Source organism: Muscardinus avellanarius (assembly GCF_963383645.1).
Source record: "Muscardinus avellanarius genome assembly, chromosome: 10".
Taxonomy (NCBI): domain Eukaryota; kingdom Metazoa; phylum Chordata; class Mammalia; order Rodentia; family Gliridae; genus Muscardinus; species Muscardinus avellanarius.
The window spans coordinates 75,124,490-75,138,980 of record NC_137796.1 but is presented as its reverse complement, the minus strand read 5'-3'; the positions used below and the strand labels follow the sequence as shown (position 1 = coordinate 75,138,980).

The following is a 14,491-nucleotide window of genomic DNA, read 5'->3' as shown; positions in this document are numbered from 1 at the left end:
CATGTGTCGATTCTGGTTCCTGTGGGCGATCCATGACAGTTGTGGCCACTGACCTGGAGGGATGTTTCATAGAACATGATACCTAATCCTGGATGCAGGGCCCCAACTGCCTCCGGGAAGGATTTGCTTATTTCGATCACGTCAGCAGATCTTTTGGGGGTACTTTCTATATCATCTACATGATTAGTTAAGGCAGTAAAATAAGGGTTTCTTGACCGCAGGGAAGGAAAGTGAATGCATTTTCTTCCTCACTCTATCTTGGGATTTGCAAGCAGGATATGTCCCAAAGGTAGGCCACAGTGTTCATTTTGAAGTAGAGTTCATTACCATCTGGGAGGCCCCACAGGAAAGTTAGTAGGGCTTTGTGGCATGTGCCTGAAGAAAGTGAGGGAGTCATTTAGGGAGTTGTGTGAGAATATGTGCCCTGGACTAAAGCTGTCAGTAGCAGCTAGTCGCACACTGTTCCTTTGCAGCTCCCAGGATGGACTTCCTGGTTCTCTTCTTGTTCTACCTGGCATTCATACTGATTAGTGTCCTTGTGCTTTGTATCTGCTCGAAAACCCATCGCTTGGAAGGCCTGGTCCAGGGAGGAGCACAGGTAAGAATGATCCTTGGATACCACTGAAGTTTGAATACTGTGCTAGTCTAAAGAACTCACTGTCTTCCCAACAGGACAAGAAAGAGATGCCATTTAAATTTACTAGTTTAGAGCTGGGTGCAAGCCGGGTGTGGTGGCGCACACTTGTAATCCCAGCATTTGGGATGCTGAGACAGGAGGATCACAGTTTGTGGACAGCCTCAACTGCTTAGTGAGGCCATTTGCAACTCCATGAGACCCTGATTCAAAATAAAGAATAGGCCGGGCGTGGTGGCGCACGCTTGTAATCCCCACGGTTGGGATGAGGAGACAGGAGGATCGTGCAGGTTCAAAGCCAGCCTCGCTGGCTTAAGAGACCCTGTTTCCAAATAAAAATATAAAATAGGTCTGGGAGTATAGCCTGGAGGTAGAAGGGTTTCCAGGAACCTCAGTACCACCAAGATAAGTAATAAATAAATAAAGAATAAAAAATAGGGCTGGGGGTATAGTTCGGAGGTAGAATGCCCTGAGTTCCATTCTCAGTATTACAAAAAAAAAAAAAAAAAAAAAAGGAAAAAAGAAAGAAAGAAATAGAAAAAAAGAAAGAAAGAAAAAATAGGGCTGGGGGTATAGCTCAGAGGTAGAATGTTCCTGGGTTCCATCCTCAGTACCGCAAAAAAAAAAAAAAAAAAAAAAAAGAGCTTAGTATCCACTTCATCAAGTATTTAGGTTTTCCCTCATTTGTAAAACCTGGAATTCCAGTACTTGGGGGGCTGAGACAGGAGGATCACAAGTTTGAGGCCAAACTTAACAAGATCCTACTACAAAATTTAAAAAATTATAAATAATGATAAAATTATTTAATAATTATTATTTAAAATTATATAGTGGGGCATGTAATTCCAGTATTTGGGAGGCTGAGTCAGGAGAATTGAAGATTTGAGATAAGTCTCAGCAATTTAGTGAGACCTTGTTTCAAAATAAAAATTAGATAGGGCTGGAGATGATCTGGGCGTGGTGGCACACACTTTTAATCCCAGCATTTGGGAGGCTGAGATAGGAGGATCGCAGTTTGCAAGCAGCCTCAGCTACTTAGGCCCTTTACAATTCAGTGAGACTTGTTTCAAAATAAAGAATGAAAAATAGGGCTGGGGGTGTAGCTTGGAGATGGAATGTCTCTGGATTTAACTTTAGTACTAATAAGTATATAAAATCTAAAATTTAATAATAAAATATTACTTTATTTTTTATCTATCTCTGGACTGGGAGTGTAACCCAGAGACAGAATGCCTCTGAATTCAGTTTCCAAGACCACAATAAAGTAAATTCATTGTTTCATTCAGTCTTTCATTTATGGCCGCGGGATATTCCAACATCTGTCTTTGTTACTGCTGAAAGTAAACTTGTGGTGGTGCGTTGTGGTAAGGTAGCATTCTCAGCATTGGCTCTTGAAATGTGGATGTGATACCTATAAGCGGGCACGGATGTGATCAGATTCTTCTGGAGGTACTTGATGGGTAAAACTGAGGACGGTATCTGAGCAGAAAGCAGATCATCATCAGGCTGGCCGCCTCCTTCAGGGGTCACAGTGAGCAAAATCGAGGCAAGCAGCCCACGGGAAGGGGATACCTTGGGAGAGACCTGCGCTACTGCCTAGTGATGGGGGCGGGGTGGTCCTTGATCCTGGATTGAAACCAGGTCTGGGAAGGAGTGGCCTTCACATCAGTGCTCCCAAGACTCTGCTTACCTCTCTCCTTTCCATGAAGATGCTGACAGGTGCTGCCTTTGGTGTTGGTGGAGAAATGGAGGAATTGGCATCAAAGGAAGAACAATAGAAATGTCCTATTTTTTTTCTTTTTGTGGTACTGGGGGTTAAACCCTAGAGCACTTTGCCTCTGAGTTACACCACACAGCCCTATTTTTTTTCTTTTTCTTTTTTTCTTTCTGGCACCACAGCCCTATTTCAATTATTTATTTACTGCCATACTGGAGATTGAACCCAGGGTATTCTATCTCTGAGCTATACCCTAAGACCTATTTTTTATGTTGAAAATGGGTCTTGCTAGCTGGGCATGGTGGTGCACGCTTGTAATCCCAGCACTTGGGAGGCTGAGACAGGAGGATTGCAGTTTGCAGACAGCCACAGCTACTTAGGCCCTTTGCAACTCAGTGAGACCCTGTTTCAAAATAAAGATTAAAAGAAAAATAGGGCTGTGTGTGTAGCTCAAACGTAGAATGCCCCTGGCTGGGTTTCACCCCCAGTACCGTGAAAAAAAAAAAAGAAAGAAAAAAAGAAAGAAAGAAAGAAAAAAGACAAAGAGGTTTGCTAAGTTGCTTAGGCTGGTCTTGAACCTGGATACTCCTGTCTCAGCCTCCCATGTTCTGGGACTAGAGTGTGTGCCACTACTTATGGCTTTTTATTTTTTTTTAATTTTGGTACTGGGGATTCAACCCAGGGGTATTCTCCCTCCAAGCTACACCCCAGCCCTATTTTTATTCTTTATTTTAAAACAGGGTTTCACTAAGTTACTGTCGTTGGCCTCAAACCTGTGATCCTCCTATCTCAGGCTCTCAAGATGTGTACCATTACACTCAGCTCCTTTTTTTTTTTTTTTTTTTTTTTTTTTTTTGTGGTGCTAGGGATTGAACCTGGGGATTTCTACCTCTGAACTACACTACACCCCCAGCCCGATTTTTTATTCTTTAATTTGAAACAAGGTCTCACTAAATTGCAGAGGGCCTCACTAAGTAGCTGAGGCTGGCTACGAACCTGCAATCCTCCTGTGTCATCCTCCCCTTAGCTCCTTTATTTTTTAATTCCCTCTTTAATCACTTATCTGCCTATATGTGGAAACAAAATTTAGTATTGCCAGTAATGCCAATTGTATGTGGAGCATCTAATTTGGGAATGGGGAGAATGAGAAATGAAATAGAACTTTTCTCTTATTGCAGATATGTTCCTGCGTAATTCCAGGATGCTTTCAGAGAGCCACAAAGAGATTGCTTCGTTATCTCTTCCATACACGGTATTTATAATTCAGACTTTAAATATGATCCTCTTTTCTATCTTGACTATTAATTTTTGCTACTCTGTAGCTGCAAGAAGCTCCTTGTATTTTCCAGTGTGGTATAAGGGAAAAGATGCTGGAGGATTGAGAGTCTTAGATTTGGAATCTCTCCTCACAGATAACCTGCTTTTTGTCTCTGGGATATCAACATGTCTAGGTTGGGAAAGTACTGACTTGTGTATTCTGCAAAATACATTGTGAAATGCTTCACACAGTTTCTTCTTTATTTTGTGTGTGTGTGGTATTGGGGATTGAACTCAGGGGCATTCTTCCTCTGAGGTACACCCCTAACCTTTTTTATGTGGAAACTAGATCTTACTAGGTTGCTGAGAGTCTTGATATGTTGCTGAGGCTGACCTTGAAACTGTGATCTTCATGTCTCAGTTTCCCAAGTACTGGGATTACAGGTATAAGCAACCACACCCAGTTTTATGTTTGTTTGTGGTACTGGGAGTTGAACCCAGGAGAATTCTACTTTCAAGTTATACCCCCAGCCCCCCTTTTTTGTGGTACTGGGGGTTGAACCCAGGGGCATTCTACCTTCGAGCTACACCCCCAGTGCTCTATTTGTTTTTTTATTCTTTATTTTTCTGAAACAGGATCACACTAAGTTGCGGAGGGCCCCACCTAATGGCTGACTGGCTGTGAACCTGCAATCCGCTTGTCTCAGCCTCCCAAGTACAGGGATTATAAGTGTACACCACATCCATGCCCAGCCGCCCGGCCCTTTTTATTTTTTATTTCAAAACAGGGTCTTGCTAGATGGCTGAGGCTGGCCTCGAACCTGTCATCCTCCTGTTTTAGACTTGCAAGTACTGGGGTTATAGGTGTGTGCCACCATGCCAGCTTCTTATTTAATTCTTAAAGGATGTGTTGGCCCTTGGTTAGTTCCTTGGTTTTGTACATTTTTGTTTTTTCTTTCTTTTTTTTTCTTTTTGTGGTGCTGGGGATTGAAACCAGGGGCATTCTGTCTCCGAGCTACACCCCTAGCCTGATTTTTTAATCTTTATTTTGAAACAGGGCTTAAGTTGTAGAGAGCCTCACTAAGTAGCTGAGGCTAGCCGTGAACCCAGGTCCTCCTGTCTCAGCCTCCCAAATGCTGGGGTTACAAGTGTACACCACCATGCCCGGCTCGTACAGTTTCTTCATGGAGCAGTCCCATAAATAAGCATGTGCCTGTTTCTTTTCAGGAACCATGCCTTCATTATCCTGTACCTGGTCTTGCAAGGGCTGGTTTATACTGAATACACCTGGGAAATATTTGGCTACTGTCAAGAGCTGGAGTTCTCATTGTATTACCTTCTTCTGCCCTATTTGTTGCTGATTATAAACCTGGTTTTCTTTATCCTAACTTGTTTAACCAATCCCGGTAAGTTAAGGCTCTAAGCATATAGACTGGTGACAGCTCAGCTGTCTTAACTGATAGAGCTGCAAACAAATAGTGGTTCCCTTCAGAGAATGCAAAGGAGTCTTAGCATGTGTTTATTGTCTTCCAGTTTTGAGTGTTTTCATGCATACATGTAGATACAGGTATACATATATATGTGCGCGCGCGCGCGCACACACACACACACACACACACACACACATTTTGAGACAGGGTCTTGCTAGATAGCTGAGGTTGGCCTCAAACTTGCAGTCTTCCTGCCTCAGCCTCCCAAGTTGCTAGGATTACAGGAGTGCACCACTGCACTCAGATCATAGATAGTTTTTGACCTGTGGGTTATTTAGAACTGTTTAAAATTTCCAATTTACTTTTCTTAGTTTATCTTTTTGATATCTTTTCCTAGTTGCATGTATGTAGAGCTTGTGATCGGTAGGATACTATTTCCTTGACTGTCAGATCTTTTATTTCCATGCTAGTTTTCTGTTTATTAATAAGTTACTGAGAGTGGTATGTTATCGTATTCTGATGGTAGATTTTAGACTTCTCTTTGTAGTTTGTCAGTTTTTGCATTACATATTTCAAAACTATTATGCATACATTTTTTTTGTACAGGGATTAAACCTAGGAACATACTACCCCCGAGCCATACTCCAGCCCTTTTTATTTTGAGTCAGGGTCCCACTAAATTGCAAAGGGCCTCTCTTAGTTGCTGAGGCTGGCTGTGAACCTGTGATCATCCTGTCTCAGTCTCCCAAGTACTGGGATTACAAGCATGCACCACTACACCAGGCTTATGTTTTTACCTTTTTTTGTGGTATTGGGGATTGAACCAAGGGGACATCTACCTTCAAGTTATATCCTCAGTCCTATTTTATTTTTATTTTTATTTATTTATTTATTTTGTTTGTGGTACTGGGGATGGAACCCAGGGGTCTTCTATCTCTGGCCTACACTCCAGACATATTTTATATTTTATTTGGAAACAGGGTCTCACTAAGTTGCTGAGAGCTTCACTAAGTAGCTGAGGCTGGCTTTAAACCTGCACGATCCTTCTGTCTCAGCCTCCCAAGTACTGGGATTACAAATGTGTGCCACACCTGGCTTATTTTTTGTTTTGAAACAGGATCTCTCTAGATTGATGAAAATCTCACTATTTGTTGAGTCTGTCCTTGAACATGCAATCCTACTGTCTCAGCCTCACAAGTACTCAGATTACAGGTGTGTGCCACCATGCCTGGCCTACATTATCTTTCTTTTAACTGGCATGTACTTGGTATTTTTTTTCTGTCCTTTTATATTTTGTAGGTCTTGAAACGCCACATGTCCATCAACTAATGAATGGGTAAATAAAATGTGATGAACCCATTCAATGGAGTATCAGTAGCCATAATACGAATGAGGGGTTCTGAGTATAATTCAGTGGTAGAGCACTTACTTACCATGTGCAAAGCACTGATTTCCATCCCCAGCATCTCAAAAGAAAACAAAACGAGCCGGGCGTGGTGGCGCACGCTTGTAATCCCCGCGCTTGGGAGGCAGAGACAGGAGGATCGCGCAGGTTCGAAGCCAGCTGCGTGCGCTGGCTTAGGAGACCCTGTTTCCAAATAAAAATGTAAAAATAGGTCTGGGAGTGTAGCCCGGAGGTAGAAGGGCTTCCAGGAACCCCAGTACCACCAAAAAAACAAACAAACAAAAACAAACAAAACGAGAATGAAGTACACATCATATACAATTTGGATGAATCAAAAAATATTAAGTTAAGCCGGGTATGATGGTGCATGCTTGTAATCCCAGCACTTGGGAGGCTGAGACAGGAGGATTCCAGGCTCATGGATAGCCTCAGCTAGTTAGTGAGGCCCTCTGCAACTTAGTGAGACTGTTTCAAAATAAAGAATAAAAAATAGGGCTGGGGGTGTAGCTGGGAAGTAGAATGCCCCAAGGTTCAATCCGCAGTTCTGCAAAAAAAACAAAACCAAAAACAAAAAGAAAAAAACAAAGCTAATGAAAAATGCCAGACACAAAAAAACTACAAATTATATGATCTGTAAGCACACTTGTAATCCCAGTACTTGGAGGCTGAGACAGGAGGATCATAGGTTTGCGGCCAGCCTCAGCTGTGTAGTGAGACCCTCCACAATTTAGTGAGACGCTGTTTTTTTCTTTTTCTTTTCTTTCTTTCTTTCTTTTTTCTTTTTTCTTTTTTCTTTTTTCTTTTTTTTTTTTTTGGTGGTACTGGGGTTCCTGGAAGCCCTTCTACCTCCGGGCTACACTCCCAGACCTATTTTTACATTTTTATTTGGAAACAGGGTCTCCTAAGCTAGCGCGCCCAGCTGGCTTCGATCCCGCGTGATCCTCCTGTCTCTGCCTCCCAAGCACGCACCACCACTCCTGGCCAGTGAGACGCTGTTTTAAAATAAAGAATAAAAACATAGGACTAGGGGTGTTGCTTGGAGGTAAAATGCCCCTGGGTTCAATCCCCAGTTCTGAAAAAAAAATTATATGATCTGTATGATTTACCCAGAAAAGACAAAACCATAGAGAGGAAGTAAATACAGTTTCTAAGATCTGGGGGTATTAGAGAAAAGTGGAGAGTGACTGCTAATGAGTTCCTTTTTGGGATGATGATGTTCTAAAGTTGCTTCTGATGGTTGCACAACTTAGTGAATATACTAAAATCATTAAATTTTAAACTTTGAGTCAATTGAATTTGTGGACTGTATTTTATTTAAGAATGAATGATTTCTAATATCAGGTATAACAGGGTTTATTGTTTTTTTTCTATTTTGTTCTTTTGGTATGGCGGATTGAACTCAGGTGCATTCCACCTCTGAGCAACATCCCTGCCCTTCTATTTTTCATTTTGATATAGAGTTTCTCTAAGTTGCTGAGGGTCTTGTTAAAATACAGGTGTTTATAGCCAGGCGTGGTGGCGCATGCTTGTAATCCCAGTGTTTGGGAGGCTGAGACAGGAGGATCGCACAGGTTTGAAGCCAGCCTCAGCTACTTAGTGAGGCTCTCAGCTACTTAGTGAGACCCTGTTTCCAAATAAAACATAAAATAGGTCTGGGAGTATAGCCTGGAGATAGAAAAGCCTCCACCCCTACCACTACACACACACACACACACACACACACACACACACACACACACACGTGTTTAAATTGCATTGTATTGCAACAAGTTTGAAAAATCCAGTCTATCCTACTTCTTGAAACTGGCATCTTTTCTTACTTGGTTTAGGTACTATAACAAAAGCAAATGAATTATTATTTCTTCAAGTTTATGAATTTGATGAAGTGATGTTTCCAAAGAATGTGAGGTGCTCTACCTGTGACTTGAGGAAACCAGCTCGATCCAAACACTGCAGTAAGTGTGGCCTTGGACTCCAGCAGGTCTCCCGTGCAGGGTGGGCCCTGTCTGTAAGGGATATGTTATGACTCTGAAATCCTAGATGTGGGATGGCTGCTTCTGTTAGAGGCCGGACTGTGGTTGCTTTCAGATAACTGAGGGTAAAGTTGTGTGTTTTTGCATACTGGCCCCACTCAGCCCTGGGCAGAATAGCCTACCTTTGCCATGTGGCAGGGCATGCTGCCTGAGAGATGCTTCTGTGGGATGCTGTGTCTAGATTCCAGGCCTGGCAAAGCCTAGTTTTCTAGGGAATGCCCGAGATTTTAGGCTGGCACTATCTGATAAAAATATGTGAGTCACATATGTGGTTTAAAATTTACTATAGAGAGCCGGGCATGGTGGCGCACGCTTGTAATCCCCGTGCTTGGGAGGCAGAGACAGGAGGATTGCGCAGGTTCAAAGCCAGCTGGGCGTGCTGGCTTAGGAGACCCTGCTTCCAAATAAAAATGTAAAAATAGGTCTGGGAGTGTAGCCCGGAGGTAGAAGGGCTTCCAGGAACCCCAGTATCACACACACACACACAAATTTGCTATAGAGCCGAGCATGGTGGCGCATGCTTGTAATTCCAGCATTTGGGAGGCTGAGACTGGAGGATCGCTGTTCGCGGACAGCCTCAGCTACTAAGTGAGGCCCTCTGCAACTTAGTGAGACCCTGTCTCAAAATAAAGAATAAAAAATAGGGCAAGGGGTATAGCTTGGAGGTCGAATGCCCCTGGATTCCATCCCCAGACCCACAAAAATAAATAAATATAATAAAATTTGCTATGGTAAGTTTATAGCCATATTGTGAAAGAAACAATTACTTAATTTTAATTATATATTTTAATTAAACCAAAATACTTTAAGTCTCTCTCTTTTTTTTTTAATGTGTGGCACTAGGGATTGAATCCAGGAGCTTTCTACCTCTATGCTACACACTCACCCTATTATTATTTTTTTGTGTGTGTGTGGTGCTTGGGATTGAATCCAGGAACATTCTATCTCTGAGCTACACCTCCAGCCCTATTTTTTTATTCTTTAATTTGAAATAGGGTCTCACTAGGTTGCAGGCCTCACTGAGTAGTTGAGGCTGACCACAAACCTGTGATCCTCTTGTCTCAGCCTCCCAAGTACTGGGATTACAAGTGTGTGCCACCTCGGCTAGCTTTATTTTTTATTTGGAAATAGGGTCTTGCTAAGTTGCTAAGGGCCTCGTTAAGTTGCTGAGGCTGGCTTCAAACTTGTGATCCTCCTACCTCAGCCTCCCAAGTACTGGGATTATAAAGGCATGTACCACTACTATAGCGTGTATATGTGTGTGTGTGTGTGTGTGTGTGTGCGCGCGCGCGCGTGTGTGTATGGTACCAGGGGTATGTCCTACCTCTGAGCTATACCCCTAGCCCTGGTTTTATTTGGTGCTAGAGATTGAACCCAGGGGGTTTCTATCTTTGAGCTTTACCCCCAGCCCTATTTCCTTCCTTCCTTCCTTCCTTCCTTCCTTCCTTCCTTCCTTCCTTCCTTATCTATCTATCATCTATCTATTTATCTATCTTTCTATTTTTTGTGGTACTGGGGATGGAACCCAGGGGGCTTATTCCTCTGAGCAACACCCCCAGCCCTATTTTTTATTCTTTATTTTTTTGAAACAGGGTCTCATTGAGTTGCAAAGGGCCTCACTAAGTAGCTGAGGCCTGTCCAAGAACCGCAATCCTCCCGTCTCAGCCTCCCAAATGCTTTATTTTTATTTTTAACCAAGGTCTCACTAAGTTGTGGAGGGTGTTACTAAGTTGCTGAGACTGGCTGTGAACCTGTGATCCTCTTGTCTCAGCTTCCCAAGTACTGGGATTACAGGCGTAAGCCATCATGCCCAGGCCAGCCCTATTTTATTTTTTATTTTGAAACAAGGTCTCACTAAGTTGCTGAGGCTATCCTCAAACCTGCAGTCCTCCCATCCCAGCCTCTCAAGTGCTGGGATTACAGGCATGTGCCACTGTGCCTACCTTTTATTTTTTTTTAATTTTATTTATTTATTTATTTATTTATTTATTTATTTATTTTTGGTGGTACTGTGGGTAGAACCCAGAGGCTTTCTACCTCCGGGCTATACTCCCAGACCCATTTTATATTTTATTTGGAAACAGGGTCTCACTAAGTTGCTGAGAGCCTCACTAAGTAGCTGAGGCTGGCTTCAAACCTGTGCGATCCTCCTGTCTCAGCCTCCCAAGCGCGGGGATTACGAGTGTGCGCCACCATGCCCGGCTACCTTTTATTTTTTATTTGAACAAAAATCTTACTAAATTGCCAAGACTGGCCTCATACTTGTGATCCTCCTGCCTAAATTGCTGGGATTATAAGTGTGTACCACTGTACCTGGTTTATATTCAGTTATTCTTAAAAGCTTTTCAATAACTGAGTCAAATACCAAAATGTAGCCAGGTGTGGTGATGCATGTCTGTAAGCCCAGCATTTGGGAGGCTGAGATAGGAGGATCGCAGTTCGCAGACAGACTCAGCTACTTAGTGAGGCCCTTTGCAACTCAGTGAGACCCTGTTTCAAAATATAAAAAATAGGGCTAGGGGTGTTGTTCAGAGGTAGAACCCTCTTGGCTTCTATCCCTAGTACCAGAGAAAAAAAAGTTTTTCTTTACTGTGAAAACCTACATAGAAATATGGTTCATCTTTATCAGAAGAATTTACTTGTCTTTAAAACAAAACCATCAGTTTTAAACTGTATCTGTCCACTGAATCATAATTTCTTATTATACTGAATATAAAGCTGAATAATTTAGTAGTAATAATGATCAATTATTAAGTATTATATCTTATTATTATGAATTATTCATTATTATTAACAGTGAATTCATGGTAATGTTATTTAAGTAAAAAACAATTGTAAACCATGTGTGGTGGCACACGCTTATAATCCCAGTACTTGAGAGGCAGAAACAGGAGAATCACATGTCTGAAGCCAGCCTCAGCAGCTTAGTGAGGCTCTCTGCAACTTAGTGAGACCCTGTTTCCAATTAAAGTATAAAATATGTCTAGAGGTGTAGCTCAGAGGTAGAAGGCCCCTGGGTTCCATTCCCAGTACCACAAAACACACACACACACACACACACACACACACACACACTGTAATTTGCTAATATCAAAAAGTATTCTTTCAGGATTCTTTGTAGCTATATTTCAATGTTCAATACCCACATGCGGCTAGTCACTATTATAGTAGATACTAATACTGTAGTTCCTGAAAGCTAAGTGATAGCTGGTCATGGTAGTGCAGGCCATAATCCCAGCACTTGGGAAGCTGAGACAGGAGGATTGTAGGTACGGGACAGGCTTAGCAAGTAGTGAAATTCTCATCAGCATAGTGAGACCCTATTGCAAAACAAAAAATTTAAAAGGGCTGGGGGTCTAGCTTGGAGGTAGAATGCCTCTGTTTTTTTTAATCTTTTTATTGTTGTTGTTTGTTTGTTTTGTAGTACTAGGGATTGAACCCAGGGACATTCTATCTCTGGGCTACACTTTCAGTCCAATTTTCATTCTTCATTTTGAAACAGGGTCTCACTAAGTTGCAGAGGGCCTCACTACTTGCTGAGGCTGGCTGCAAACCTACAATCCTCCTGTCTCAGCCTCCCAAGTACTGGGATTACAAGCGTGTGCCACCATGCCTGGTTATGCCTCTGGGTTTAATCCTTAGTATACAGAAATAAGTGAATGAAGCTGGGCATGATGGCACATGCTTGTAATCCCAGTATTTGGGAGGTGGAAACAAGAGGATCGCATGTTTGAGGACAGCCTCAGCAAGTAGTGAGACTCTCATCAACCTGGCAAGACTCTGTTTCCAAATAAAGAATAAAATATAGGGCTGGGAGTGTAGCTCAGAGGTAGAATGCCCCTGTGTTCAATCCCCAGGACTAATACTAATGCTTGGTGATAGCAGCTACCACTGCTCTATCCCCTTCCATATACTCATGTTGTCACGAGTGAGTTCGTAAAAACCTTGGCAGGTGTGCATGATGTCACTGTGTGTGGCACCCTCTTTTCTGTGCAGGTGTATGTAACTGGTGTGTGCACCGTTTTGACCATCACTGTGTTTGGGTGAACAATTGCATTGGGGCCTGGAATACCAGGTACTTTCTCATCTACCTCCTGACATTGACTGCGTCAGCTGCTACCATGGCCATCGTGAGTACCGCGTTTCTGGTCCGCCTGGTGATAGTGTCGGATCTGTATCAGGATACTTACATTGATGGCCTTGGACACCCCCAGGCTATGGATATAGTCTTTCTTATTCAGGTAATTAGTAGGCTGTAGGTTTCAGAGCTGGAAAAAAGATGTTTATTTCTCATTAAAAACATGAAGCCATTTGTTGATATAAAATTCACATATCATAAAAGCCACCTTTTAAAACATGAGTAATGCCAGGGGTGGTGGCGTACGTACACTTGTAATCCCCGCACTTGGGAGGTGGAGACAGGAGGATCACGCTGGTTCGAAGCCAGCCTCGCTGGCTTAAGAGACCCTGTTTCCAAATAAAAATATAAAATAGGTCTGGGAGTGTAGCCGGGAGGTAGAAGGGTTTCCAGGAACACCAGTACCACAAAAAAAAAAAAAAAAAAAAAAAAAAAAAAAAATCATGAGTACTTTTAGAATATTCTTAGAGTTGTACACCCATCATCACTGATGATGATGAACATTTCATTACCCTAAAAATAAACACTCACCATTCTGTCTTCTCCTAGGCCCTGGCAACTATTAATCTATTTTCTGTCTTTTTATGAATTTGTGTTTTCTGTACATTTTATATGAATAGAATCATACAATATGTGGCCTTTGGATGGGCTTCTTTCTTGTAGCATAATATTTTCAAGGTTCATCCATATCATAGCATGAACCTGTATCTCATTCCTTTATGGCTGAATAATACTACATTGTATGAATATACCACATTTTGGGTTATTTTTTACTTTTTTGTGGTACTGGCAATTGAGCTCAGGGGCATTCTACGTCTGTACGTCTTAGATATACCCCCAATCCTATGTTCCTATGTGTGTGGGGTTTTTTTGTTTTTGTTTTTTGTTTTTGTACTGGGGATTGAACCCATCATAGGCATTCTACCTCCAAGCTACATCCCCAGCCCTAATTTTTTGAAACAGGGTCTCACTGAATTGCTGGCCTCACGAAGTAGGTGAAACTGGCTTTAAACCTGCAGTCCTCCTGTCTCAGCCTCCTAAATATTGTACCATGAATTGTATTTTGATGTGTGAATTTAGGTGCGTGTTTGTTTATTTTGTAAATAGCTAGCTGGCATAGCACCATTTTCTGAATAGCCTTTTCCTTCAGTTGAACACATCATTTATTTCACAGTAAGCCCCTGCACATACTAGGACTACCCCTAGGCTATTTTTATCTGTGCTGATCATGGTTCATTGAGTCAGATGTAGATGCAGGTAGGTGAGCTGAGGTGGTGGCTCTGGTGTGTGTGTGTGTGTGTGTGTGTGTGTGTGTGTGTGTGTGTGCGCGCGCGCGCAGGATCTAGGCTGGCAGGTGCTGACCCACAAAGTCGTTACTGTCTGCTTCCTAACATTCTGTCTTTTTTGCCCCTAGTATCTGTTCCTGACCTTTCCAAGGATTGTCTTCTCGCTGGGCTTTGTCTTGGTGCTAAGCTTCCTCCTGGGGGGCTACCTGTGCTTTGTCCTCTACCTGGCGGCCACCAACCAGACCACAAATGAGTGGTACAGAGGTGACTGGGCCTGGTGCCAGCGTTGCCCTGTGGTGTCCCGGCCCCCATCAGCAGGGCCACAGGTGTACCGGAACATTCACTCCCATGGGCTTTGGAGCAACCTGCAAGAGATCTTTCTACCTGCTGCTCCATATGAGAGAAAGAAGAAGTGATGGACAGAATGTTACAAACTTTTAAATATATGTTTATTTATACATACAATACTTATTTTCTCAGCATTGTTTCTGTTTCTGCTGTGTGTTTATTAGTTAACTGTTGTGGTTACTGCTCTGTATATTAATCAGCTTTCCCTGGGGAAGGGAGAGAAAGGAAAACTAGTGTTCACTG

General features: G+C 42.5%; 1 protein-coding gene across 1 annotated transcript; it reads left to right on the top strand.

The window, feature by feature from the left end:
* Positions 1–481: 481 nt before the first annotated feature.
* ZDHHC4 (zDHHC palmitoyltransferase 4) lies at positions 482–14,316 on the top strand (the record flags this gene model as incomplete). The annotated part of the gene is made up of 6 exons (XM_080702240.1): positions 482–598; positions 3,530–3,603; positions 4,836–5,014; positions 8,273–8,398; positions 12,473–12,717; positions 14,029–14,316. The coding sequence occupies 6 exons, from the start codon at positions 482–484 to the stop codon at positions 14,314–14,316; spliced, it is 1,029 nt and encodes a 342-aa protein (XP_080558366.1).
* Between the last annotated feature and the right edge of the window lie 175 nt (positions 14,317–14,491).